The 27,504-nt window shown below is 48.9% G+C and overlaps 2 protein-coding genes across 2 annotated transcripts in view; one reads left to right on the forward strand and one right to left on the reverse strand.

The window, feature by feature from the left end:
* Positions 1 to 6,187: 6,187 nt before the first annotated feature.
* On the reverse strand, positions 6,188 to 26,688 carry GPALPP1 (GPALPP motifs containing 1). Its single transcript, XM_060233569.1, has 8 exons — positions 26,464 to 26,688; positions 22,988 to 23,126; positions 20,051 to 20,140; positions 18,909 to 19,017; positions 12,535 to 12,669; positions 12,237 to 12,401; positions 10,883 to 10,981; positions 6,188 to 6,494 (listed from the first exon to the last, which is right to left on the reverse strand). The coding sequence occupies exons 1-8, from the start codon at positions 26,570 to 26,572 to the stop codon at positions 6,276 to 6,278; spliced, it is 1,065 nt and encodes a 354-aa protein (XP_060089552.1). The 5' UTR covers positions 26,573 to 26,688; the 3' UTR covers positions 6,188 to 6,275.
* The window catches only part of NUFIP1 (nuclear FMR1 interacting protein 1), a 29,458-nt gene continuing 28,558 nt past the window's right edge, over positions 26,605 to 27,504 (forward strand). Inside the window, exon 1 of the mRNA XM_060233568.1 lies at positions 26,605 to 26,902. Within this exon, the coding sequence (XP_060089551.1) occupies positions 26,815 to 26,902 (88 nt within the window). The 5' untranslated portion in view covers positions 26,605 to 26,814. The remainder of the gene's footprint in view (positions 26,903 to 27,504) is intronic.

Consider the following 27,504-nt stretch of genomic DNA (forward strand, 5'->3'; position numbering starts at 1 on the left):
CTCCGAAGAGTCTCAGAGCGGCTCACAAGCTCCTTTACCTTCCTCCCCCACAACAGACACCCTGTGAGGTAGATGAAGATATTGGATTTATATCCCACCCTCCACTCTGAAGAGTCTCAGAGCGGCTCACAATCTCCTTTACCTTTCTCCCCCACAACAGACACCCTGTGAGGTAGATGAAGATATTGGGTTTATATCCCGCCCTCCACTCCGAAGAGTCTCAGAGTGGCTCACAATCTCCTTTCCCTTCTTCCCCCACAACAGACACCCTGTGAGGTAGATGAAGATATTGGGTTTATATCCCGCCCTCCACTCCGAAGAGTCTCAGAGCGGCTCACAATCTCCTTTCCCTTCCTCCCCCACAACAGACACCCTGTGAGGTAGATGAAGATATTGGATTTATATCCCATCCTCCACTCCAAAGAGTCTCAGAGTGGCTCACAATCTCCTTTCCCTTCCTCCCCCACAACAGACACCATGTGAGGTAGACGAAGATATTGGATTTATATCCCGCCCTCTACTCCGAAGAGTCTCAGAGCGGCTCACAATCTCCTTTCCCTTCCTCCCCCACAACAGACGCCCTGTGAGGTAGATGAAGATATTGGATTTATATCCCGCCCTCTACTCCGAAGAGTCTCAGAGCGGCTCACAATCAACTTTCCCTTCCTCCCCCACAACAGACACCCTGTGAGGTAGATGAAGATATTGGATTTATATCCCGCCCTCCACTCCGAAGAGTCTCAGAGCGGCTCACAATCTCCTTTTCCCTTCCTCCCCCACAACAGACATCCTGTGAGGTAGAAGAAGATATTGGATTTATATCCCGCCCTCCACTCCAAAGAGTCTCAGAGCGGCTCACAATCTCCTTTACCTTCCTCCCCCACTACAAACACCCTGTGAGGTGGGTGGGGCTGAGAGGGCTCTCAGAGCAGCTGCCCTTTCAAGGACAAAGTCTCAGAGCGGCTTACAATCTCCTTTACCTTCCTCCCCCACAACAGACACTCTGTGAGGTGGGTGGGGCTGGAGAGGGCTCTCACAGCAGCTGCCCTTTCAAGGACAACCTCTGCCAGAGCTATGGCTGACCCAAGGCCATGCTAGCAGGTGCAAGTGGAGAAGTGGGGAATCAAACCCAGTTCTCCCAGATAAGAGTCCACACACTTAAACACTACACCAAACTGACTCTCCAGTTTGGTCCAATCTGAAGTTCCCAGAGTGTCAAGTGCCTTGTCATGAAAGGGTTATTGTCTGGTTGTATTTTGCATAAACAACTGCCTTGGTGTTATCTTGTATGACCCTGCATACCTTCCCCTTTCCCATGCTCATGCTGCGTGCTTCTTGCTAGCGTGCACCTACCTGTGTGTATGTTATGACCATGGCCCGGCTTAGTAACATATTGTATCAAGTCTGCAACCTTGGACAGTGGGAAAGTGAAACTACTGTTCCAAAAAAATGCTTGGGAAAGTGACAATGCGGGGGAGAGGCTTATTATTGCTCGCTATGCTTTTGCTACACCGATATTACTGATGAATTTATGTGTATGAATCAAATCTGACTCGGACCACGAGTCTGAGAGTTACTTGCTTAATAAATGGAACCTATAACTTCACAAAGGACTGTTTTATTGAGTACTCAGGGGAACCTGCCACAGAGCTCAGGCCTGGTGAAGGCGTTGCTGCCTTTTTGGCATTTTTTGAAGCATCTGCACAGGACTGCCATCTTCCAGGGGCAGAGGGTATGGGGGTAATTAGATGGTGTGTGCACAGGGAAGTTGCTGAATTATTATTTCAGTTAGCTCCAAATCAAGCGAAAGATTACCACTATTGCAAAGGTTTGGCACTTCAGCAATCTGAGCCTTCTGCAGAACAACTGAGAAGATACCAGGTTTCGCGACACCAGGACCAGAAGATCTTTACAGTGCATTTGTAAGCAGGGTTCAGAGACTCTGCATGAGATGGGCAGAGGGTGCTCAAGTGCATACCTTCTATGGAACAAGCAAGTTTATTCACAGCAAAAGCCAGCTAAAACAATACAGATAAAACCAATGCTGGTTACAGTAACCTGTATAAATTGTGCTGAGAGAACAAAGGTAAAATTGCTACAATCAGTTATAAAACATACATACATATGGTTAATAATGGGATTAAACATTTTAAAAACTACCAACTAAGAGAAAGAAAATGCCTAGCTACTACCCTTCAGAGCTACGAGTGACTTTCTAGTTCTGGTGGCAAGCCAGCCAAATTTAGCTAATTTGAGTATAACCCTAGGGTTTCTGTAATTCAAAAGATCCTTCAGTTGTTGCATTTTTTGATTAAGAGTGGTAGACAAAATTGCAGGAAAAGGAAGGATTTCACGGTGAACGCTGTACACCTTGCAGTCATACAGGACATGCACTAAAGATTCTATCCCTTTATTACAGCAGGGACATATACGAACTTCAAAAGGTATTTTGTTATATCTGCCCTCCAAGACTGCTGAAGGGAAGGCATCCCACCTCATGAAGGTAAAAATTCTCCTGTACTCATAATTTTCCAGCTGGTATAATGTTGGAACTAATAGTGAAAGAACACATTTTTCAAGTCATCCCCCAAGAATTTGCATCTTTAGTTCATGCTCAAAGGCCTAGAAATAGATGCATTCTTGCAGGGGTGCTAGATGAAATTGTTGCTGCTAATCAGCTTGCACAATCGAAGTGGTTCGGGCATGTTAAGCCGATGGGGAATAGATTACACCAGCACCCACAACAGCCAAGGACCGAGCAATACCAACAAAAGCCGCCAGTTCCAACTCTTGGGCAGCGTCCCCCAGCTCAAGCAGAAGATCACAGGGGACCAAGTAGTTCCACGCCAGCAGCAGTGTTTCCTCTAAACTGAGTTAGCATGAGCTAGCTCACAGATTTTTAGCCTCCAGCTCACACATTTTTGTCTTGGCTCAGGAAGGATGACCCCAGAGCACAATAATTTGTGCAGTAGCTCACAACCTTAATGCCAGTAGCTTACAACTTTCATACCAGTCGCTCACAAAGTAGAATTTTTGCTCACAAGACTCTGCAGCTTAGAGGGAACATTGGCCAACAGTACTAGACTGTTATTATTGTAAGTAACGAGGTCACATTCAGGCTTGGTGCCCCCAGGTGATGGGGAAGAACACGTCACAACAACTGAATATTACATCACGCATTAACATCTTCAGCTAACCAAGATCAATAGGAAGTACAGTCCCAAGATAGTGTATTGACTGCTTCTGCTGAAGAAGCATCTCAGATTTAGATAGTATGGATACAAAAGCCTGGGCGAATGACCAGTTGGCCTGCCAGAGAAATACATTTTTAAAAAGAATAGCACAGAAGTATCAACCAGTGGGAGATGGAGTTAGGATAAATTGTATTAATTTGACCAGTTTTCCTAAAAGACCTATTTCGTGCTATATTAGTCAAGAACAAACTGATTGGTGCTCTCAAAAGAGGACAGTTTTTGTGAAGATACAGGAGGGCACCCATCTTAGAGCATTATGGGCTAGCGGGGCTGATATGTCATCGATCTGTGAAACAACCTTTAATTAAACTAGAGTTACGACCAGATGGGAAGGAAGATGTATGGACATATGATGCTCAGCCTGAAGAACAACTGTTACCTACGCCAAGATTACTGTAGGAGACTGGTCTGACGCCATCCCGTTATTAGTACATCAGGGGGATCAGCCTGTCTTTCTGCTCAGGATGGACATCTGTTTTAGAATGCCAAAAGCAAAAGACTGCATTAATCAGTTCCCAGTAATTACCAGAAGTGAAACCAGAGCTGTAGAAATATTACAACCAGTTCAGTAGGAAGAAAGCCCTTTATTTGAATTTCAACAAGAAAAGGTGGAAGAAACTGTGCAGTGTGGGGGGGAAAGATTCCCCTCACCTTTGTTGGTTACCCACACAGGGACAGCAGCACAAACTGTACTAACCCTGAGCTTCATGCTAGCTGTACCTTTTCATCCGATTCATGAGTTGAATATTCGACTTTTGGTACCAAAGCACTGCCCTGTTAAATCACACTCGAAAAACATCTTTCACACCCGTGTGCGGGGGTCGTTTTGTAGAAAAATAGCTGGCAGAGCTCTTTAGCATAACTCATTAGCATATGCTGCCCCCCCCCAGCCAAAAGCAAACCGATGCAAGAAAGGAGAGCCCCAGGCGAGCAAGGCCTGCTTGGGCTGACTAGAGATCCAGCCAGCCCAAGCAGGCCTCGCTTACCTGCAGCTCTCCTTGGCTGCCCCCCAGTCAAAAGGCCAGCAAGCCACCCGCTGCCCAAAATCACATAAAAAGTGGAGAAAGGGTGGCACAGGCTTCTCCAGGGATTGCTGGGGGCGTGACAAAGTCCCTGGTGGCTGGCTGGCTGCCCGCTCTTCTAATCCAGGGATTGTTATGCAGCTGCACCTACTATTCAATGGATAAGGTAGGTGGGGAGGGGGGGGAGACCGTCAGAAAGGTTCAGGAGCTGTGCTCCTGTGAGCTCCTGCTGAATCTGAGGCCTGCCTGTGTGGCACTTTTGGGATTCTGAGACAGAGCAGTGAGTGCCGTCAAAAAAATGGCTGACCCGGAAGGCAAAGGGAAGCACGAGATGCCAGGGAGCACAGTCCCACATAACTTAGGTGGAAACGCCAGCATTTCAAGGATGAGCTTTATTTCGCAAGTCTTTTAATCTGCACAGCCCATCAGATCTCATGCGGCCAGTCAGAATCCTTGCTGGCTAAAAGCTCTGCCTGGCCCCACCCACTTTCTCAAAACACTTGGCAAGCTCCAGGCGCCACCACATTTGGGGTCCTGCCACGGAGAGAGACAAAAACCTTTCCTACTACCACCAACTGATCAGCGGCTGTTTATGTTTTTGTCAGCCCATGAACTCAATCCAGTCAGAGAATGGAAGATGATCCCTTGAGAAATGAAAACAATTGTTCTAAAATTGCTGGAGGGCACCGCAGTTGTTTCGATGTAGTAGAACATACCACTAAATCGTGCTGTCTGCACTCCTGTTCAACACCCATGAACTCTTCCCTGAACCCCCATGAAGACCGGACCCTCATTTCCCTACTGCCTACCTTGGCCGAGGACCTGCCTACCTTAGGGACTGTCTTTCCCCATACGAACCCCAAAGAGCGCTGAGGTCAGCTGGGAAGAACTTGCTGACTATCCCCGGGCCGAGAGAGGTAAAGCTTCAGAGCACCCGTGATCGGGCTTCCTCGGTTATGGCTCCACGCCTATGGAACCAGCTTCCAGAGGATCTGCGGGCCCTGCGGGAATTTTAACAGTTCCGCAGGGCCTGCAAGACTACCCTGTTTCGATTGGCCTTCACCGATTAATGGAAACTGCTAGGGAAACCTATACGATAGCACCAGTATATTAATTTAAAGATTTTATTCATTTTATTGATTTTAGAGTTTTAGTAGAATTTTAATTGTTGTGTTAACTAGTTATGTTCTAATACTTTGTAAACTAATGCATTGATTATGTTGTTAGCCGCCCTGAGCCTGCTTTGGCGGGGAGGGCGGGATACAAATAAAATTGATTGATTGATTGATTGCCTTCACGCAGTGGTCACTGATCTCAAGGTAACGCACAAAACTGGATTTGGTGAATCTTGTCACTGGAAATCTGAACACTTCTAGAACCGAAGAAGGAATCACAGTGACAGAAATGTCTTTTCTCGGCATCTGTGCAGGAGTAATTGAAATGTCATCTATCAATAGCAGGACCTTTTACCTTCTGGTGATATTTCGATGGAACTGACCACAGGTTTTTTTTTATGAAGCCTGCTGGTGCTGTGACTGGGAGGGCCCAGGCTAGCCCGATTTCATCAGCACTTGGAAGTTAAGCGGGGCTGGCCTTGGAGAGCATTTGGATGGGAAACCCCATGACGGACTCACAATAAGTCAGATGCGACTTGCTGCGCTTTCCACCGTCCCTGACAGTGCAATCCCATGTTCTGTTCCTTTCCTCCAATACAAGTTCCATGATGCACAGATCTCGAGCAGTGAAGCAATCCTATAGTAAATTAATTCCAGTCTAAGTCCACCGATGTCAATGCGGTTAGACAGGAGTGACTTACCATAATGCTATACTGGGAACAAACTGCTTATCTAAAGGAACCCCAGCTGGGCTGTGGGCCAGCAGCATAAAGAAACCCCATTTCTTATCCACGGGTAGTATTTACAAAGACTGTGTTGTTTTATTATATAGCACGACACAATGAGGAACGGCACACAACTGTACTTCAGCAACTTCACACACATTACAGAAACATGTTGTATTTGCTGTGGGAAAATCTGGTGTTCAAGTCTCTGGATTGTTTTATGAGGGCTCTCTTTTGCGCTTCATCAAATCGATGGACTTGGAGGTCCTGATCCCGGTCAAACGGCCTTCTCTCCTGGGGCTTGTTCTTGTCTTCTGCGGCTTTCCTCTTGAGTTTTTTGTGGTGTATTTCCATAAGAGATTCAGACCTCTGGGAGTCCTGGGGAAAGGAAGAGGACAGCAAATCAATAGCGAGAGGCCGGAAGGACAGTTCACAAAACTAAGCCATCGCTCAAAAACAGACAGTGAACGGAATGAAAGGAAAACCACAACAGAGAAAGATTCAGGGGGGCAGCCGTGTTGGTCTGAAGCAGCAGAACTAAGTCTGAGTCCAGTCAGGCACCTTTAAGACCAACAATGTTCTATTCAGCATATAAGCTTTCAGATGCAAGCACAGAAGAAGTGCTAGACTATATAACTTCCAGGCGAGACTATATAACTTGCTCTGCACTGGCCTACCCTTGAGACTGAGCTGGAAGCCCCAATTGGTCCAGAATGTGGCAGCACGAACATTGATGGGAATACCATAAATGACACATATACAATCTGTGCTGTGCCAGCTACACTGGCTCCCAGTAGAGCACCAAGGCAAGTCCAAGGTTTTGGTACTGACCTACAAGGTCAGGAATTAACGTGCCTATGGGAATCTCTCCTCTGTTATGTCCCCAGGGAAGTGTTACGCTTCTTAGACAGCAATTTGCTGGTGGTCCCCAGCCCTAAAGACATCTGTCTTTGACCAGGGCCAGAGCCTTTTTGGTTCTGGCCCCAACTTGGTGGAACTCTCTACAAGATGCTATCAGGTCCCTTTGGGACCTTACGCAATTCCACAGGGCTGTAAGGAGAGATGTTCGTTAAGACTTTGGGTTGAGGACGACGGCAGTTACCATCTTAGCTGGCACCCTGTCCCGCTCTCTAGATACAATTTGCCTCCTTCACCTGTCTGCAAAGTAGCCAGCAGTCTGAACTGGGATTAATTATCATCATCCGACTTTAAATGTTTTTAAGTGCTGATTGTTTTGTATGTTGTCCTGTGGATTTGTACGTTGCCCAGAGCCCTGCAGTAGCAGGGACTGGGCAGTTCAAAAATATTATAAATAACAACAATAAAGTAAATAAACAGGAAAAGGCAACTGAAAACAGAGTACTCCCCCCCCACCAATGCCATCCCTGCCCTGATCTCAGGCATGCCTCGTGCCTCTGAATAAATCCATTTGTTTCTCACTGAAAGGCATTGCCCTTCAAATCAGAGAGACGAAATGGTCCTTCCTCTGGCCGCATGAGAATTCTGGGTTTGGTCACAACTTGCTTTGCACCAACTGGCAGAGCTGTGGAGCGACTGAGCACATGCCCTCCAGTTTTCACATCTGCGATGCTTAGAAGTCATTTTCCCCACCACCCTGGAGGAAGTGTGCTGGCAAGCTTGCCGTGTTGTTCCCTGGGTTTTCCGGCAGTCTTCTTGCGCTGTGCCGCAGCTCGGCCACCCTCAACAACTACACCTGGGAGCTCACCAGAGCCTGGCACACGTGACGGACACAGAATGGAAGATCCCATTTCACGTACCGTGAATCTTCCTTCTTGGTGGTCCAGGAGTGGGCCAATCAGCTACCTCTAGTCTATCCAGCCCTTTTTTAGGAGGAGGAGGAGGAGCCTTCCCAGAAGTAACTGACCGCCCCATTACCTGGACCACTGCCGAAGGTACAGAAACCGGCGCAGCAATTTATTTATTTTGGGGGGGACTTCTAGCCCTCTCTTCCCCCATGCAGCAAGCTCAGGGAAGGTTGCAACAGTCTTAAAAACATACAAAGATTTAAAACAGAATATAGCCATAAAACAGTTACAAACAATATTAGTACAGAAAAGCCTTAAGAGGTGGCAACAAGACAACGTGCCGAATTGCATGACGCTCCCATTGCCATATAGCTGCAGACCAAAACAGTGCAAGGGGAGGAGGTGGGGGAGTAAAGCCGCTATGATGGACCGAAATGCTGCTTGGCAGAGCTGGTCTTAAACATATGAAGCTGCCTTCTACTGAATCAGACCCTCGGTCCATCAAAGTCAGTATTGTCTACTCAGACTGGCAGCGGCTCTCCAGGGTCTCAAGCTGAGGTTTTTCACACCTACTTGCCTGGACCCTTTTAGCTGAAGATGCTGGGGATTGAACCTGGGACCTTCTGCTTACCAAGCAGATGCTCAGTGGCTGAGCCACTGTCCCTCCCCTAAGCTGAACACAGCAGAGCAAAGCAGGGGAGGCCATTGTAGATGGATTGTCACCACCTCATCCACAGGCCTGGTGGAACATCTCTGTTTTACAGGCCCCGCAGAACTGCATCAGATCCTGCAAGGCCCAGATCTCACTAGAGAGAACGTTCCACCAGGCCGGCACCAGAGCCAAGAAGAGTCTGGTCAAGGCTAAGTGGACATCTTCAGGGCCGGGGATGACCAGAAGAAGCTGTTTACCCAAATGAGTGTTACACCCCCGCCCATGAGAACAAAAAAATTCATTGTCTAAGTGGATGCCAGTGACATGGCCGGTGGGGTGGGTGGGTGGATGTTGATATTCCAGGAGGGTCCAGGGAAGGAATTGCACCCCTGTGCATATGTCACCCGAAAGTTCTGGGAGACTGAGAAACCTTGGTCTGTAAGAGATAAAGAGGCCGCCACGGTAAAACAGGCACTGGCCCCTTGGTGTCATCGGCTAGAAGGCTCCAGAGTGCCGTGTGAGGTGTGGACTGATCATAAAAACCTAGAGGCATTTAGATCGCCTTAACGACTGGGAGCCAACCGACTCAGATGGGCGGAATTCTTTTCCAAATTCCAATTCATACTGAATTACCTCCCAGGAAAGTCAAACTTTTTTGCAGACAAGCTATCCCATCTCTCTCAACGTGAAAGCTAGAGAGAGGATACTGCTGACACTACGTTCACACCTGCCCAACTGGGAGGGGCAGTGGTAACCCGCAGCGGAGCACAAAGCCCTCAAAAAACTCCACTCCACCTTTGGATAGAAAAAACCAAAAAGGCTCCGGCTAGACTTTAAAGAAACGCTCAGCCCTGGGGAGAACGGCTGCCTTTATATGCACCAGAGATTCTAAGGGCAGTAGTTTTAAAACACTGTCATGACAGCAAATTAGCCGGACTCTTTGGGTTTGTAAAAGCATTACACCTAGCTCAAAGGCAATTCTGGTGGCCAGGCATGCGAAAAGACATTCCCCAGTATGTGCCTTCGTGTCTGACTTGTTTAATGGGGAAGAAGAAGAAGATGAAGAAGATATTGGATTTATATCCCGCCCTTCACTCCGAAGAGTCTCAGAGCGGCTCACAATCTCCTTTCCCTTCCTCCCCCACAACAGGCACCCTGTGAGGTGGGTGGGGCTGAGAGGGCTCTCACAGCAGCTGCCCTTTCAAGGACAACCTCTGCCAGAACTATGGCTGACCCAAGGCCATGCCAGCAGGTGCAAGTGGAGGAGTGGGGAATCAAACCCGGTGCTCCCAGATAAGAGTCCGCACACTTAACCACTACACCAAACTATCTCTCAACACCAAACTGGCTCTCCAATGGGACTGTTACAACCACTATTGGAAAAACCAATGGGACTGTTACAACCACATGAAACCTCCTTTGGTCAATCATTTCCATGGATTTTATCACGGACCTGTCACCTAGCAAGGGAAAAACTGTAGACATTTTTTCTAAGCAAGTTCATTTTGTGCCGTGTTCACCACTCATCACATCTAAAAAACTGACCACACTATTTATGCAGCTTGTAGTACGCCTACGTCCTTTTTCTGATAAAAATTTCAGACCGAGAGCCCGAGTTGGTGGCAAAATCTTGGGAGGGAATTTTTAAAGCTGATGCGCACCGAACAGGGTCTCAGTTCAACCTATCACTCGGAGATGGAGAGGCAGACAGAAAGGACCAATCAGATACTGGAACACTTTCTCAGGTGCTATATGAATCATCAAAAGAATGATTGGGTGGATTTCCTGCACTATGCGGAGTGTTGCTATAACAATTGTCTCCTCAGCTCAATTGGGGCCTCCCCTTTTAAAGTAGTACAAGGCTTTGATGGCAAACGGCTACCAGGAACAGGGAAAAGCCCCGCAAACAAGAGGAGGGATTTGCAGGAGGGGTGTCTCAATGGGATGTGGTAAAAGATGCTAACCAAAGCTAAACTTGATTACATAAAGTATGCTGACAAGAAATGATCCCCTTCCTTGGATATCAAACCAGGGGACTCCATTTACATTTCCACCAAGAACATGAGAAACACCAGGCAAAAAGCCCAGCAGGAACTCGTGCATATCAGGCCACACCCCCTGATGCCAATCCAGCCGGAACTGCGTTCCCGCTCAAAATGAGCCCTGACGATTACTACTGCATGGCACCTACTGTAATGTAAAGCTTGTGGTTGAAGTTGTGTGTTTTTAGCAGTCACACACATACTGTGTTAATAGTCTGGGTGTACCAGACCTATTGTCATAAACACCAAAATCGCAGAAGGAAAAACAGGGGCGAGTCAAGAAAGGCTGCGTGAAGCAATACCCACGTTGTAGGAAGACACCTGCTCAGCCATTTTCTTGTCTCGTTCTGACACCACCACTGCTCCCTCGCCCTCATTCGCTGATTTCTTCCCATCCTGCATTTCCTGAAGAGGAGGAAAAGACTGGTCAGTGCACCGGGGAAAATTGTACACCGGAGTCAAAATAAGAGACTCGGCTTATTCCCTGTCGAGAGGACAATTTTATTTCTTGCGACCCTGTTGAACAAGGTGGCCCGCTGCCTGAGTGCAGCCCACAGACCGAGCTGCGCAGGCAGCCGGCCCGCACTGGAGGACTTGCCGAGAAGCAAGGAGCGCTTTCCACAAAAGCAGACTCGCGACAGTCAGATGCTCGGTCCCGCTGCCGCTGCCGTGCCCTGGGGCCTTGGCCAACATGGCCACAGCAGCACCCCGTGTGGGGCCAACACTGCAACACTCAACCGCTCTCAAAACAAGAGCACAACCCCCTTGTTATGGCTTAGCTGAAGCAGCGGCAGAGCTGAGGGTGGGAACCCCCCTGTCACTATATTGAGTCCTCCATCCACAGCATGACAGAAGCACGGAACAGCAGGTGGATCTACAGTAACAGCATCTGACAGGTCAGGTCAGATCAACCTTGGGAGTGAGCCGGTTCTGGCTGGACTGTAACCAGGGGAAAGCACCTGCTGGAGTCAGCAATTGTGTGGACTGCCGTGATTGGCTGAGCTGTGTATATATGGACTACTGTGCCAGACAGTATTTCTCTCTGTCGAGAGTTGGTTCCTGGCGTAGCACTTTGTCACTCAGTTTAATGTTATTCACCGCACTAGTTGTATTGTATATAGTTTGTAAATACACTACTTTTATACTAGGTGCTGGTGTGTGGCTCCATTTCTTCCCAGAGCCTACTTTTAGGCAGTTCTCTGTTTTGCACTCTGCACATGAACCACTGATACCCCCACTGCCTTCCCCACCTCCCAGAGGCGCCTGCTAAGCTTCCCCCACCTGCCACACAGGAGCAAAGGGCTCTCTGAGCACAGACCAGGGGGGCTCTGGCAACTGGGCAAGAGAGCAGAGCTGCCAGTGGGGAAACTCCAAACAAGCTTATTTAATATTTAATTCCCCACCTTCCCCCCCTAAAAGGGTATTCCAAATTATTTATACAGGAGCCCTATGATACTGGCTGATTTGTGCCCAGTCCCCTTCCTAATAACCCCCAGCACAGCATTTCCATTTTTTTATTGCAGTCTCTACTCCCAGGGAGTTCTCTACTATGACTCCAGGATCTCTCTCCAGCCATCGCTGGTTTGTCTCCCCTTTTTCAAATTCTGAACTATGTTTTGCTTGTCGACAGGCAAATGGGTGTGTTGGAATGAAGACTCACTTTGGCTTTCCTTTCTCTGTCAGCTGGGGTGTCAGTCCAAATAGATCTATCTCCTGATTTGTCATCAGCTCTTCTTTTGAAGGTCCGTGGACCAAGTCCAAAGCCTTTGAGTTCTGGGGGAAGTTCTGTCATCCAAGACTCTCTTTTGGCTTGTTTGGATTCATTCTGCAAACAGGCAACAAAGTTAGAAGCGTCCAGCTACCCTACAGTCACCAATTTCAGGAAAAAACGAAGTCGAGCTTAATCAAAAGGCCTGCTGAAAGCCAGTCAGTCCTTCAAAAGCCACGCTGCCACTCACACTGTCGTGACCAAGAAGTTTCTCTTTCATTCTCCGGGCTCGGCACTCAAAGTCTGCCGCTGTGCTAGATTCAGCTGGTCCCTTGGGAGGCACTGGGCCAATTAGGCCTTCTTCGTCCTCACTGCTATCGCTGGCCTGTCCCAGGAAGGAGAATAAAAGAAATCCCATCAACACAAGCAATGGAAAAGCTGCCAGTATTTATATAGCGCTTACAGACTTCTCAATGCTTCCTGCAGTTCTTGGGTCAGTGTTCTGTATCAAAGTGGATAAATAGGTCAGCATTCTGTGTTAAAGTAGATAGATCCAAGCGGGCAGCCGTGTTGGTCTGAAGCAGTTGCACAAAGCAGGAGTCAAGTTAGGGTTTGTAGAATCTTTCGGGCTCAAGTGCCGTGTTCTACTTGAGCCTGAAAGATTCTACAAACCCTAATGATGATGCCAGCCGTGAAAACCTTTGAGGAGTCAAGTTGGTTGGTCTTAAAGGTGAAACTTGACTCCTGCTTTGTATTAAAGTGGGGATTTTTTTTGGGGGGGGGGGGAGGGTTGACGCTGAGAATGAAGACTTGCCTAAAGTCATCATGTGAGTTCCTGGCAAAAACGAGATTCCAAACAGATCCTGACCGGTCTCTTGGCCTCTGCGCTACACCCCAGGAGGAACAGCCTGCGTTTCACAGCCTTCCCTGTTTATAAAAACTGACTTCTCAAACAGCCACGCGTCTCATAGCCCTAGATTTCTCTGCAGAGGCCAAGTGGGGTTGCCGTAAGACTGGCTGAATGGTGCCACATCCGCCTTGAGGGCGCCCCCAAGTGGAGCTGCCTTACGGCAACCCGGTGGGGTTTTCAAGGCCAGAGACGTTCAGAGATGGTTTTGCCGCTGCCTGCCTGGAATTCCTTGGGGGTCCCCCATGGAGGGATTCACCAGGGCTGACCCTGCTTAACTTCCGAGATCTGACAAGGTTTGGCCAGCCTGACTCAATCGTTAGTCAAACACGCGCTCCACCCGCCTTGGTCAATAGGTATTCAAACACACACTTCTTTGCCGTTTAATTCTCCTAAATAAATAACGGCTCGATGTGTCATCTGAACTCAATACCGGCTTTGAATTTTTTTTACCAAATCTTGATTTTTGCTAAGAAATCTAGCACGGGCAGGAGCAGAGACGCCATTTAAGCGAAAAGTGGCAGGAATGCAGAGGCAGGAAAGCAGCCAGAAGGGAACGGGCAGAGAGGAAAAGCACGCACAGATCCTGCCCCCTGGGCAGTGCAGAAGACCCAGCCGCTTTCGTCGGCAACTGTCAAGAATAGTCAGGCTGATACTAAAAAAATAAATTAAAAAAAATGGAGTATATAAAACAAGAAACCCAGAGTTGGTATTATTAGACAAACATGGAAATACATTTTTGGAGAGTGGAGACTATGGCCTGGGCGATTTATGCACCAAATGAAAATGAAGGGGTGTGTTATAAACACCTTATGGATAAAGTGATGGACTTGTCTATGATCAATGCGGTTTTTGCCTAAGAGACAGTTGAAAGACAATGAAGAAAGAGAAGAAGAGGCTGGATTCATACCATGCCAAGAGTCTCAGAGTAGTTACAGTCTCCTTTGTAAGTATTGCAAGGTAAAATGGGACAAAATTTTTGGATATAACATAGTTGGAACAATGGCAAAACATGCGGTTGAAATTTACACTAAGGTCTTAAATTTACACTAAGTGTTAATTTAAAAGAATTTTTTTATAAAACGATCCACCAGTGGTATATGCATCCAGAAAAGTAAGCTATCCAGAAAAGTAAGCTAAAATGTATAAAAATGTTCCAAATAAGCATTGGAAAGAAGGCACATTTTATCACTTTTAGTGGACCTGTATTAAAGCTAGAAAATTTTGGATACAAATACAATCTGTTATCTAGACAAAAGAGAGAATACCTAAAGAATTAAGCTGTACTAGCTGTAGATAAAAGTTGAAATATATTCACTACTTTTTCCCCTCCCACCTTTTTCCTTTTTTCTCCGTTTTCTTTGGGGGGGGGGAGTTCTGATTTTGTGTGTGTCTGTATTCTTTTTTATGGATTCTGCTTAAAATGAAGTAAAATTTTAAACTTGAAAGAAAAGAGCCAGGTGGGCCGTTGTGTTGGTCTGAAGCAGCAAAACAGTTTGAGACCGGCAGCACCTTTAAAGAAGATAAGAAGAAGAAGATATTGGATTTATATCCCGCCCTCCACTCCGAAGAGTCTCAGAGCGGCTCACAATCTCCTTTACCTTCCTCCCCCACAACAGACACCCTGTGAGGTAGATGAAGATATTGGATTTATATCCTGCCCTCCACTCTGAAGAGTCTCAGAGCAGCTCACAATCTCCTTTCACTTCCTCCCCCACAACAGACACCCTGTGAGGTAGATGAAGATATTGGATTTATATCCCGCCCTCCACTCCGAAGAGTCTCAGAGCGGCTCACAATCTCCTTTCCCTTCCTCCCCCACAACAGGCACCCTGTGAGGTAGATGAAGATATTGGATTTATATCCCGCCCCCCACTCTGAAGAGTCTCAGAGCGGCTCACAATCTCCTTTCCCTTCCTCCCCCACAACAGGCACCCTGTGAGGTAGATGAAGATATTGGATTTATATCCCGCCCTCCACTCCGAAGAGTCTCAGAGCGACTTACAATCTCCTTTCCCTTCCTCCCCCACAACAGACACCCTGTGAGGTGGGTGGGGCTGGAGAGGGCTCTCCCAGCAGCTGCCCTTTCAAGGACAACCTCTGCCAAACCTATGGCTGACCCAAGGCCATTCCAGCAGGTGCAAGTGGAGAAGTGGGGAATCAAACCCGGTTCTCCCAGATAAGAGTCCGCACACTTAACCACTACATCAAATTGGCTCTCTCCCTCCCCCACAACAGATACCCTGTGAGGTGGGTGGGGCTGGAGAGGGGTCTCCCAGCAGCTGCCCTTTCAAGGACAACTTCTGCCAGAGCTATGGCTGACTCAAGGCCATTCCAGCAGCTGCAAGTGGAGGAGTGGGGAATCAAACCCGGTTCTCCCAGATAAGAGTCCGCACACTTAACCACTTCACCAAACTGGCTCTCCAGACCAACAATGTTTTTTCCCCCTGGTATAAGCTTTCTCGATCTTAAAGGTGCCGCTGGACTCTAGCTTTTCGTTCTGTCAAGAATAGAAATGTCCTCTTAAAAAATGTGAGCGCCAAACTTCCTCGGAACCCCCCACCGAGCTGGGCCTACAGAGCTTTTGGGACCGAGGGCATCAAGCAGCGCAGTCCAGTTCGGGCCGCCCAAAAGCCTCACCTACCAGATGGCGACCTACAACCCAATACCAGAAGGGCTCGCCTCCCTCTCACTTCCATAAAACTCCTCCTTTCGAAAGCAAATGTGCCTGTTTTAGACTTGGGACTCAGCTTTCCACTGACGCAAATAATAATGCCTTAGCGTGACATCACTCGACCGGAATAATAACTTAATAGAACGGTAGTCACCGTTTCCAATTAGTGCAACGACATCTACCAGGTCTGAAGCCTCTCTCAGATCCAAGCCTCCAACCAGCTGCTCCGCCACACAGTTCGCCTTGAGAGAGCAGAAGCTTAGCCTCAACAGCCCACCTCGACAATCACACTGTGGGGTTCTCCGCGTGATGCGAAGGCATTGACGTGAAGCAGAACTTGCTGCTTATCATAATTTTGCCTCCTGGCTTCAGGTAGGGAACACAACACATGCAGGATTCTGGGGGGCCTCTGAAAGCATGCAAATTGCCCGTTCAGATTCTCCAGTGAAAACGATCACGTTATCTTTTTGTTTGTCTATGGCTAAGTGACCACTTATCACGGGAAGTGAAGCCTTGAGTACGTTTAGTGCAAGCGTGCTCCTCAGACAACAACGGGCTCCTTCTGTGTTGCAGCCCCACCTCATGGGGTGGTCTCTCTGATGAGGTTAGGAAGGCTCCCACCTCCCGGCTTTCTGAAAACTATGAAAACCAGAATTGTTCAAGAGGGCTTTTTGCACACGTAAGCAGGACTGAACGTAAGAAGGATGTACTTCTTCACCCAAAGGGTGATTAACATGTGGAATTCACTGCCACAGGAGGTGGTGGCGGCTACAAGCATAGACAGCTTCAAGACGGGATTGGATCAGCATATGGAGCAGAGGTCCATCGGTGGATATTAGCCACAGCTTATCATTGGAACTCTCTGTCTGGAGCAGTGAAGCTCTGTATTCTTGTGCTTGGGGAGGTTGGTGCGCCACAGTGGGAAGGGTTCTAGTGTCCTGGCCCCACTGGCGGACCTCCTCATGGCACTTGCTGGGTTTTTTTGGCCACTGTGTGACACAGAGTGTTGGACTGGATGGGCCGTTGGCCTAATCTAACATGGCTTCTCTTATGTTCTTATGTGACACAGAGTGTTGGACTGGATGGGCCATTGGCCTGATCCAACATGGCTCCTCTTATGTTCTTATGTGACACAGAGTGTTGGACTGGATGGGCCGTTGGCCTAATCTAACATGGCTTCTCTTATGTTCTTATGTGACACAGAGTGTTGGACTGGATGGGCCATTGGCCTGACCCAACATGGCTTCTCTTATGTTCTTATGTGACACAGAGTGTTGGACTGGATGGGCCATTGGCCTGATCCAACATGGCTTCTGTTATGTTCTTATGTGACACAGAGTGATGGACTGGATGGGCCACTGGCCTGATCCAACATGGCTTCTCTTATGTTCTTATGTGACACAGAGTGTTGGATGGAGGGGCCATTGGCCTGATCCAACATGGCTTCTCTTATGTTCTTATGTGACACAGAGTGTTGGACTGGAGGGGCCATTGGCCTGATCCAACATGGTTTCTCTTATGTTCTTATGTGACACAGAGTGATGGACTGGATGGGCCATTGGCCTGATCCAACATGGCTTCTCTTATGTGCTTATGTGACACAGAGTGTTGGACTGGATGGGCCATTGGCCTGATCCAACATGGCTTCTCTTATGTTCTTATGTGACACAGAGTGTTGGACTGGATGGGCCATTGGCCTGATCCAACATGCCTTCTCTTATGTTCTTATGTGACACAGAGTGTTGGACTGGATGGGCCATTGGCCTGATCCAACATGGCTTCTCTTATGTTCTTATGTGACACAGAGTGTTGGACTGGATGGGCCATTGGCCTGATCCAACATGGCTTCTGTTATGTTCTTATGTGACACAGAGTGATGGACTGGATGGGCCATTGGCCTGATCCAACATACCTTCTCTTATGTTCTTATGTGACACAGAGTGTTGGATGGAGGGGCCATTGGCCTGATCCAACATGGCTTCTCTTATGTTCTTATGTGACACAGAGTGTTGGACTGGAGGGGCCATTGGCCTGATCCAACATGGTTTCTCTTATGTTCTTATGTGACACAGAGTGATGGACTGGATGGGCCATTGGCCTGATCCAACATGGCTTCTCTTATGTGCTTATGTGACACAGAGTGTTGGACTGGATGGGCCATTGGCCTGATCCAACATGGCTTCTCTTATGTTCTTATGTGACACAGAGTGTTGGACTGGATGGGCCATTGGCCTGATCCAACATGCCTTCTCTTATGTTCTTATGTGACACAGAGTGTTGGACTGGATGGGCCATTGGCCTGATCCAACATGGCTTCTGTTATGTTCTTATGTGACACAGAGTGTTGGACTGGAGGGGCCATTGGCCTGATCCAACAGGGCTTCTCTTATGTTCTTATGTGACACAGAGTGATGGACTGGATGGGCCATTGGCCTGATCCAACATGGCTTCTCTTATGTGCTTATGTGACACAGAGTGTTGGACTGGATGGGCCATTGGCCTGATCCAACATGGCTTCTCTTATGTTCTTATGTGACACAGAGTGTTGGACTGGATGGGCCATTGGCCTGATCCAACATGCCTTCTCTTATGTTCTTATGTGACACAGAGTGTTGGACTGGATGGGCCATTGGCCTGATCCAACATGGCTTCTCTTATGTTCTTATGTGACACAGAGTGTTGGACTGGATGGGCCATTGGCCTGATCCAACAGGGCTTCTCTTATGTTCTTATATGACACAGAGTGTTGGACTGGATGGGCCATTGGCCTGATCCAACATGGCTTCTCTTATGTTCTTAACTGTAAGGGAATGGTCAGGAAGCTGCACTGGTAAGGGGACAAGCATTGTGGCTGACATGACTGGACTGCTGCCTGTCTTTGGAAGTATGCTCCAGACAGGTAGTTCTATGCTACTTAACATAACATGCTTTGTTTCAGCTCAGTCTGAAATTTCTGCTTTCCCCCGCCCCCCAGATGTTCGTCTTACCACCTGGTTATCCAATCCTGTTGACTGCACTTGACTCACACCATGTTTTTACGTACCTGGGACAGAGATGGAGAAGGCCCAGAAGACCTGGTAGAGTTTCTGTTTCCTTCATCCTCTTCTGATGGTTTCTTAAAGCCTGGCGGTAAAGCAGGACCTATAACCGGCCTTGAGAACAAAATGCATTTTAAACGTAGGCAGAACACCTTTCGAAACAGAGATGAATCAGTAGAGATCAAAAGTTGCTGTGAGCGATGAGTTCTTTTTAAGGGAACTAACCTCCCTGTGGTGCTGCTCTCCCACTCGCACCACCAACAGTTCTGCCCACCCCTCCATGCTCCTCCTACTGGCCTAGTCCAGGCTCCGCCCCCCAGCCGTGCTTCCCCCTCCCCCTGCCATTTTTCTGGGTCCAGGACATTCAGCAGCCTCATGGATGGAACGAGGGCAGCATAAAAGACAGAGTCCAGCCAGTTTCCACAGCTGTCTACAAGGCAGAATGGGCCTTGTTACAGAAGCTCCTGAAACAGATAAGCAGTCTCTGTTCTCTTTGTGTTGAGGAGAAGAAGAAGATGATGATGATATTGGATTTATATCCCGCCCTCCACTCCGAAGAGTCTCAGAGTGGCTCACAATCTCCTTTCCCTTCCTCCCCCACAACAGACACCCTGTGAGGTGGGTGGGGCTGGAGAGGGCTCTCACAGCAGCTGCCCTTTCAAGGACAACCTCTGCCAGAGCTATGGCTGACCCAAGGCCATTCCAGCAGCTGCAAGTGGAGGAGTGGGGGATCAAACTCGGTTCTCCCAGATAAGAGGGCCTTCTCGGTGGCAGCGCCAGAATTGTGGCATACTCTCCCAGAGGCCATAAGGGCCCTGCGGGATCTTTCCACTTTCCGCAGGGCCTGTAAGACTGAACTGTTTCGACAGGCCTTTGAGATCTAACCTAACTTGGGAGAGAGCTGCCACTCTACACCATTACAGAGTACCATGATCACCATTTATATTGATGTTAAATTATATCATAGTGATACAGCACCAAAAATGCAATGGAATGTTTTAACGTTTAAGTGTTTTAAATAATTTTGAATTGTCGTTTTATCGGTTAAATTGTAAAAATGTATGTTGTTAGCCGCCCTGGGTCCGCTTGCGGAGAGGGCGGGATAGAAAGTGTAAAGTAATAAATAAATAAATAAATTTTGAGAGACCTTTCTGGAGAATCATCCTGTTTTTTGAAGCCAGGTGGAAGAGCAGGGCCAAAGAATCCATCGTCATCATCTTGACGTCTCCTCTGTTTTCTGGAAACAAAGCAATGGAGTTTAAGCAATTGCCGTGACATGGATAGCAATTATTACACTCGAAAGGAAAAACGAGGATGTTATTTTACCGAATCGCTCGTTTTATATTTTCTGTCTCCCTGACCTGGCTGGCCCAGGCTAGCCCGATCTCATCAGATCTCAGAAGCCAAGCAGCGTCAGCCCTGGGCAGTGTTTGGATGAGAGACCTCCAGGGAAGGCCAGGGTCATGACACAGAGGCAGGCAACAGCAAACCGCTTCCGAACGTCTCTTGCCTTGAAAACCCCACTGGGTGGCAAAAAAACAACGAACATCTCCACGGAAACAACACTCCACCTTTTCCATTAACGGAATATGAACGCTGGGTGTCGTAAGCAGCTCGTCTTACAGCCCTAACTCCAGCTAAGTGCCACGTGCACAGAGCTCCGTAAATTCTTGCAGGCGCTGACAGCCGCCCAAACGGAGTGCTCTTCAGGAGTCCTGCTGGGCCCCTGAGGGTGAAGAGCATGGTTTTCGCACCCGCAGTGACAAACTGATCAAGAACAAGCCCCTGCCCCACCCCAGGACCTGAAGAGTCTTCCTCCACAATGCAAAGAAGGGCAGGAGTTCTTGCCGGATCAAAACTTGGCTGACTTACAGGAAGTCACAGCCTTAAGAACATAAGAGAAGCCATGTTAGATCAGGCCAATGGCCCATCCAGTCCAACACTCTGTGTCACACATAAGAACATAAGAGAAGCCATGTTAGATCAGGCCAATGGCCCATCCAGTCCAACATTCTGTGTCACACAACGGCCAAATACACACACACACATACACACACACACACTGTGGCTAATAGCCACTGATGGACCTCTGCTCCATATTTTTATCTAACCCCCTCTTGAAGGTGGCCATGCTTGTGGCCGCCACCACCTCCTGTGGCAGTGAATTCCACATGTTAATCACCCTTTGGGTGAAGAAGTACTTCCTTTTATCCGTTTTAACCTGTCTGCTCAGCAATTTCATCGAATGCCCACGAGTTCTTGTATTGTGAGAAAGGGAGAAAAGGACTTCTTTCTCTACTTTCTCCATCTCATGCATTATCTTGTAAACCTCTATCATGTCACCCCACAGTCGACGTTTCTCCAAGCTAAAGAGCCCTAAGCGTTTCAACCTTTCTTCATAGGGAAGCCTTCCTCAAACAAAATGTTACATTTAGTTTCTTTTCTGCCGTTCAGGATCTAGAAGTCTTTGGAAACCTCTCCATGTTGCAAGAGGTTCAGATGTAAAGGGGCAGACCTGTGTCATACAAACTTTCCCATGTCTGCACCCCCACCCCAACATACATCTCAGGCCTTACTCCAGCTTAGCTAATACTCCCCCTTCTCTCTCATCCACCATTCTAGAATGCTGCGACCAGCAAATATTCCTATCTGCAATATCATCTAAGTAATGCAATTCACAGGAACATGAAATAAACAACTGGCTACGTTGATGGTGTCATCAGGAAAGTTTCGGATTTCTGGACTGTGGCTTACCCTTTCAAGATGGTGGTCTTCTATCGGGAGATGGTTTGCACCTTACGGCGGTAGGAAACAGGGAGTTTGGTAACAGCCTTGCTAACCTAAAAAGAAGGGCTTTAAACTAAATTGTATGGGGGAGCGAGACAATAATTCAAAGCCTCATATGATGCCAGAAAGAGCTGGGGATTTTAGCCTGGAGAGGAGGTGGCTGAGAGGTGATACGATCACCATCTTCAAGTACTTGAAGGAATGTTGTATAGAGGATGGTGTGGAATTGTTTTCTGTGGCCCCGGAAGGTAGGACCAGAACCAATGGGCTGAAATTAAATCAGAAGAGTTTCTGGCTCAACATTAGGAAGAACTTCCTGACCGTTAGAGCGGTTCCTCAGTGGAAGAGGCTTCCTCGGGAGGTGGTGGGCTCTCCTTCCTTGGATGTTTCTAAACAGAGGCTAGATGGCCATCTGACAGCAATGTGGATCCTGTGAATTTAGGGGGAGGTGTTTGTGAGTTTCCTGCATTGTGCAGGGGTTGGGCTAGATGACCCTAGAGGTCCCTTCCAACTCTATGATTACATGTCCTACCGTTCTTTTTTCAAACACCACAGTTAAAAAAGCCAGAAAGCTATACTGAAAGCTGCAATTTATTCTGCCCCTGTGCCTGCATTCAGACATCACATGAAACACAGAAATGTCCTTGGTAGGCTCCAACAGAACTGGCTACTATGCTTGCGCAGGCACACAAACACCCAGTGTACCCAACCTTACAGAAGGCTTGTAATGAAATACCAGCAGGCTAGCGTTCTTTTCTTATGTTCTGCAGGCTAGGATCAAAGACGGTTTTTGCTGGTCTAAAAGAACTGATAACTCCCACACTAAAGGATCCTTAGCCGGATCCTGACAGCACATGCAACACGAAAGCGATCAGCTCAATGCCTTCATTAATTTCTTAAAAGCGCCGAAGTATATCTTTAAAAGAAGATGCTGTTTTGGCATCACAAGTTCTGAAAACAGATTAAAGGACCGGTTCATTTAACCCGATACGTTGCGTTCTGAAACTATCTGCATCTTCTCAGCCCTCCATCTCAAACAAACAAAGAGGATCTCGAAACTGTGTGGTAGCCACAGTCTATAACCAGAAAGGAGCTGTAGCTAGATGATGAGGCAAATGCTTTGCCCGTAGATAGCCTCCGGTTGACTTGCTGGGATCTCCAGTGAGAAACAACTCAAGGACCAGGCTGAGAAAGGGGTTTTTTTATGAAATGCTGCAGGCCCTCTGCTGGTCTGAGTGGGACACCAGGAGACTGACTCAATAGACGGCAGCTAGATACGTCATGCCAGCGCACAGACCTGGGGTTTCGGCTTGCGTCTCTGTCATCTTCGGAATCGGAATCTGCTTCTCTGGGCACAGGAAGAGAGGGGCCGTCTTGCTCGCAATCTCGTCTTTTCAGGCTGCTTCTGTAGTCAGGAGGCAACGCAGGGCCTGCAACTAAATGCACGGCATTTATGTTTGGCATAATTGTGCAAACTATGTTCCTTGGGATGTGAAGGAACTCTTTTTAAACATCGGATCAAAAGCAGCTGAGAACAAAAATGTTTTTTTTTCTTTCGTAAATTCTCTTACTAAAAATAAATAAAAGATAATAACAACTGGCAATTTCATTTCTATAAAGCTTTATATTTATTTATTTAAAGCACAACTAAAGAAAACAGAGTTCAAATATCCCGGGGTGGCCAATGGTAGCTCTCCAGATGTTTTCTGCCTACAACTCCCATCAGCACCAGCCAGCATGGCCAATGGCTGGGGTTGATGGGAGTTGTAGGCAAAAACATCTGGAGAGCTACTGTTGGCCAACCCTGAAATATCCCATTCCAAGAGAAATCTCTTTCACAGAAAGTGTGGTTTGTGAAGGCGAAAGACCTCAGCTCATCTGACCCCTTCCCAGCTAGCCTAAACCATCCATTGGAAGGGAGGCCTTTGCAGTGCAGAGGGGTTGGCCTCCAGCCTTCTTCAGTGACTACAATATACATTTCTGTTTTTTTAACTGCTCAGCAGTTGGCTTCTGTCTCTTGTTGACAGTTTATGGAAACCTGCACTGCTGTAGAGCTCTCCTAAACGCCATCATCTGGATCCATGCCATGATGACGCGAAGATTGAACTACTGCAATGCCCTGTACAGTGGCCTCTCCTCAAAATCAATTTGGAAACTCCAGTTGGTGCAGAATAGCATAGCTTGGCTATTATTAAGAGTTACATGGTGCATTCATTACTTTGACTGCCCATAAGTGGGCTCAACTTAAAGAAGAAGATGAAGATATTGGATTTATATCCCTCCCGCCCTCCACTCCAAAGAGTCTCAAAGCGGCTCACAATCTCCTTTCCCTTCCTCCCCCACAACAGACACCCTGTGAGGTGGGTGGGGCTGGAGAGGGCTCTCACAGCAGCTGCCCTTTCAAGGACAACCTCTGCCATAGCTATGGCTGACCCAAGGCCATTCCAGCAGCTGCAAGTGGAGGATCAAACTCGGTTCTCCCAGATAAGAGTCCACACACTTAACCACTACACCAAACTGGCTCTCCACTGGAGGGGCAATAAGAGGGCAGAGAGGCTGAGGCGTTCCGCTGAGAACATCAAAAGTGCCCTGCTGGAGGAGGATGATGATATTGGATTTATACCCTGCCCTCCACTCCAAATCTCAGAGTGTCTGACAATTGCCTTTACTTTTCCACCCGCCACAACAGACACCCTGTGAGGTGGATGGGGCTGAGAGAGCTCTGACAGAAGCTGCCCTTTCTAGGACAGCTCTGCCAGAGCTATGGCTGACCCAAGGCCATTCCAGCAGGTGCAAGTGGAAGAGTGGGGGATCAAGCCTGGTTCTCCCAGATAAGAGTCCGTACACTTAACCACTACACCAAACTGGCTCTCCAGTATGGGCGATCACATACAAAGCCCTTCATGGCTTTGAACCCTCTTATCCGTGAGACCATCTCCTGCGCCTATGCACCACCACCACAGCATTGCTCATCAAAGCAAGGGCTTATGCAGGCTCCAAGCAGAAAATAGGCAAAATCAGGAATCACCGGACATGTGCCCCCCCACGCTTGAGACAGCGGTTGCCTGAGGTCAGGAAAGTGCCCCCACCTCCTCTCCTGGCTTCCTCCAAACGATGCAAAAGTGAATCACTCAAGAGGGCGTTTCCATGCGGGCAATCGGGTCACACTGCCACAAAAGTTGCTTCAAGGAATTACTGGGGACTGGGGTCTGTACTGCTGAGCACCGTTTGCCATGAGTTAGAGTCATTTTGCGCCGTTTAATGCATCACGCTTCACTTTTGGCTGGTTCTGCAACCCAAAACAGGTTCCACATTGTTCAGCGAGCGCCCCATCGTGTCTGTGTGACCCGCCCAGAGTCCAAGCGGGAAGAAAAGGAAAGGTCCCCTGTGCAAGCACCAGTCGTTTCCGACTCTGGGGTGACGCTGCTTTCACAACGTTTTCACGGCAGACTTTTTACAGGGTGGTTTGCCATTGCCTTCCCCAGTCATCTATGCTTTCCCCCCAGCAAGCTGGGGACTCATTTTACCGACCTCGAAAGGATGGAAACCTGGAGTCGGCTACCTGAACCCAGCTTCTGCTGGAATTGAACTCAGGTTGTGAGCAGAGGGATCTGACTGCAGTACTGCAGCTTTACCACTCTGTGCTACGGGGCTCTTACTCATGAGGAAAGAGTGAGAGAGGGTCCTGTTGTTTATCTCTAGTCTGAAGAGAGGAATGTGTTAGGGCTGGAGAAAATCTGTACCAGGAGCTGTAAGAGGAGGCGAAAGGTTGGTATGTAGAAAAATAGATAAGGGGAAAACGGGAGGGGGGAAAAGTTATTCATGGCTTAGGGCATGCGCGCATGGCCGTTAGAAAAGATTGTGAGGGGATCAGCCAACTGGATGGTCCCACAAGGGCTTTAGGCAAAAGTATATAATAGCTGTGCTGCGTCACAGCAGGCAGAGTCGACGGGTGGTGTTTCACTGTCCGGGCTCTCCGTGCTTTGCAAATCGCACTTTCAATAAACGATCCTTGCTGGACCCAGGAGTGTTAGAGTTGTTCTTGGTTCGAGTCCAGAGACAGACTCTACACGTGTCAAGAGAAGGTCCCCTGTGCAACCACCAGTCCTTTCCGACTCTGGGGTGACATTGCTTTCATGTTTTTACAGCAGACTTTTTACGGGGGGGGGGGGTTGCCATTGCCTTCCCCAGTCATCTATGCTTTCCCCCCAGCAAGCTGGGTACTCAATTTACCCACCTCGGAAGGATGGAAGGCTGAGTCAACCTGGAGCCGGCTACCTGAACCCAGCTTCCGTTGGAATCAAACTCAGGTTGTGAGCAGAGGGCTCTGACTGCAGTACTGCAGCTTTACCACTCTGGGCCATGGGGCTCTTACTCATGAGGAAAGGGAAGGTCCCCTGGGCAAGTACCAGTCGTTTCTGACTCTGGGGTGAAGCTGCTTTCACGACGTTTTCACGGCAGACTTTTCACGGGGTGGTTTGCCATTGCCTCCCCCAGTCCTCTACACTTTCCCCCCAGCAAGCTGGGGACTCATTCGACCCACCTTGGAAGGCTGAGTTAACCTTGGGATGGCTACCTGAACCCAGCTTCTGCCGGGATCGAACTTAGGTCGTGAGCAGAGCTTAGGACTGCAGCTTTATCACTCTGCGCCGCGGGAAAGGCGACCTACAAAAGCACAACAAACTCTTCCCCCGCCCCCCACCAGAACGTCACTTCCCTTTGCAAGCGCCCACTTCCGGGGCGCCGCAGCCCCACCCCCGCCTGCCTGCTTACCCTGAGCGGCGGCGTCGTCCTCGTCAGGCGACGGGGAGCGGGTGAAGCCCGGGGGCAGCGCGGGCCCGATGACCCCCTCTGCTCCTTCTCCTCCTCCGCGCGAGGCCATGGCCGGCGGTGCCCGCCGAGGCCGGCAGGAAGCAGCTGAGGGACAAGGCACGCGCCTGCGCACCGCGGCTCTCCGTCCGCCCCGCCGCTTCCGGTGACGTCACGCAGGCGGGGCCTATTTCCGGGGACGCCGTTGCCGTTTTATCCGGCGGCGTCACACAACCGGGCGGAAGCGTCGCCGTCTGCTTCCGGTGGAGGCTGCAGGAGCCACGTGCGGGAGGGAGCGCGCGCCGAAGCCACGCAATGGAGGCCTGGCGCCTGCCGCCGCCGCCGTTCCGTGGCTGGATCGACTACGGACACTGGCCGCCGCCTCCTCCTCCGCCGCCGCCAGGTAGGTGGCTTCTGCTCCGGCGCCCCTGCCCGGCTGGCCTGCACGTGCCCGGGGGTTGCACGCGCGAGTGGGTGGGAGTCCAGCCCCGGGGAGGAGTGCAGCCCTTCAGTGCAAACCCCGGCTCGAGCTTCGGAAAAGCAGCTTTATGGCTCTTGAGGCGTCTTCCCTTTGCAACGCGAAAGCTGAATCCTGCTGAAACAGTCGCCAGAAGTCTGCTCCAAATGCACGGCTGTTTTGGGGTGCTCCGGTTAGGCTGCCGTGCAGGGGTGGCCAACGGTAGCTCTCCAGATGCTTTTTTGTCTACAACTCCCATTGGCCATGCTGGCTGGGGCTGATGGGAGTTGTAGGCAAGCAACATCTGGAGAGCTACCGTTGGCCACCCCTGGACAACTTCCATTAGCCCCAGCCATTGGCCATGCTGGCTGGAGCTTTTGGGAGTTGTAGACCAAAAAAAACATCTGGAGAGCTACCTTTGGCCGCCCCTGCAAATTACGGAGTTTCTCAGGTCAAAGTGCAATGAAATCCGTATTGCAAAGTCTGGGTCCATCAGCTCGCTGGTTTTTCTTGTAGATCCGAAATAGTGTGCATGCACACAAAAATCT

This window comes from Heteronotia binoei, chromosome 3 (assembly GCF_032191835.1).
Source record: "Heteronotia binoei isolate CCM8104 ecotype False Entrance Well chromosome 3, APGP_CSIRO_Hbin_v1, whole genome shotgun sequence".
Classification (NCBI taxonomy): Eukaryota; Metazoa; Chordata; class Lepidosauria; order Squamata; family Gekkonidae; genus Heteronotia; species Heteronotia binoei.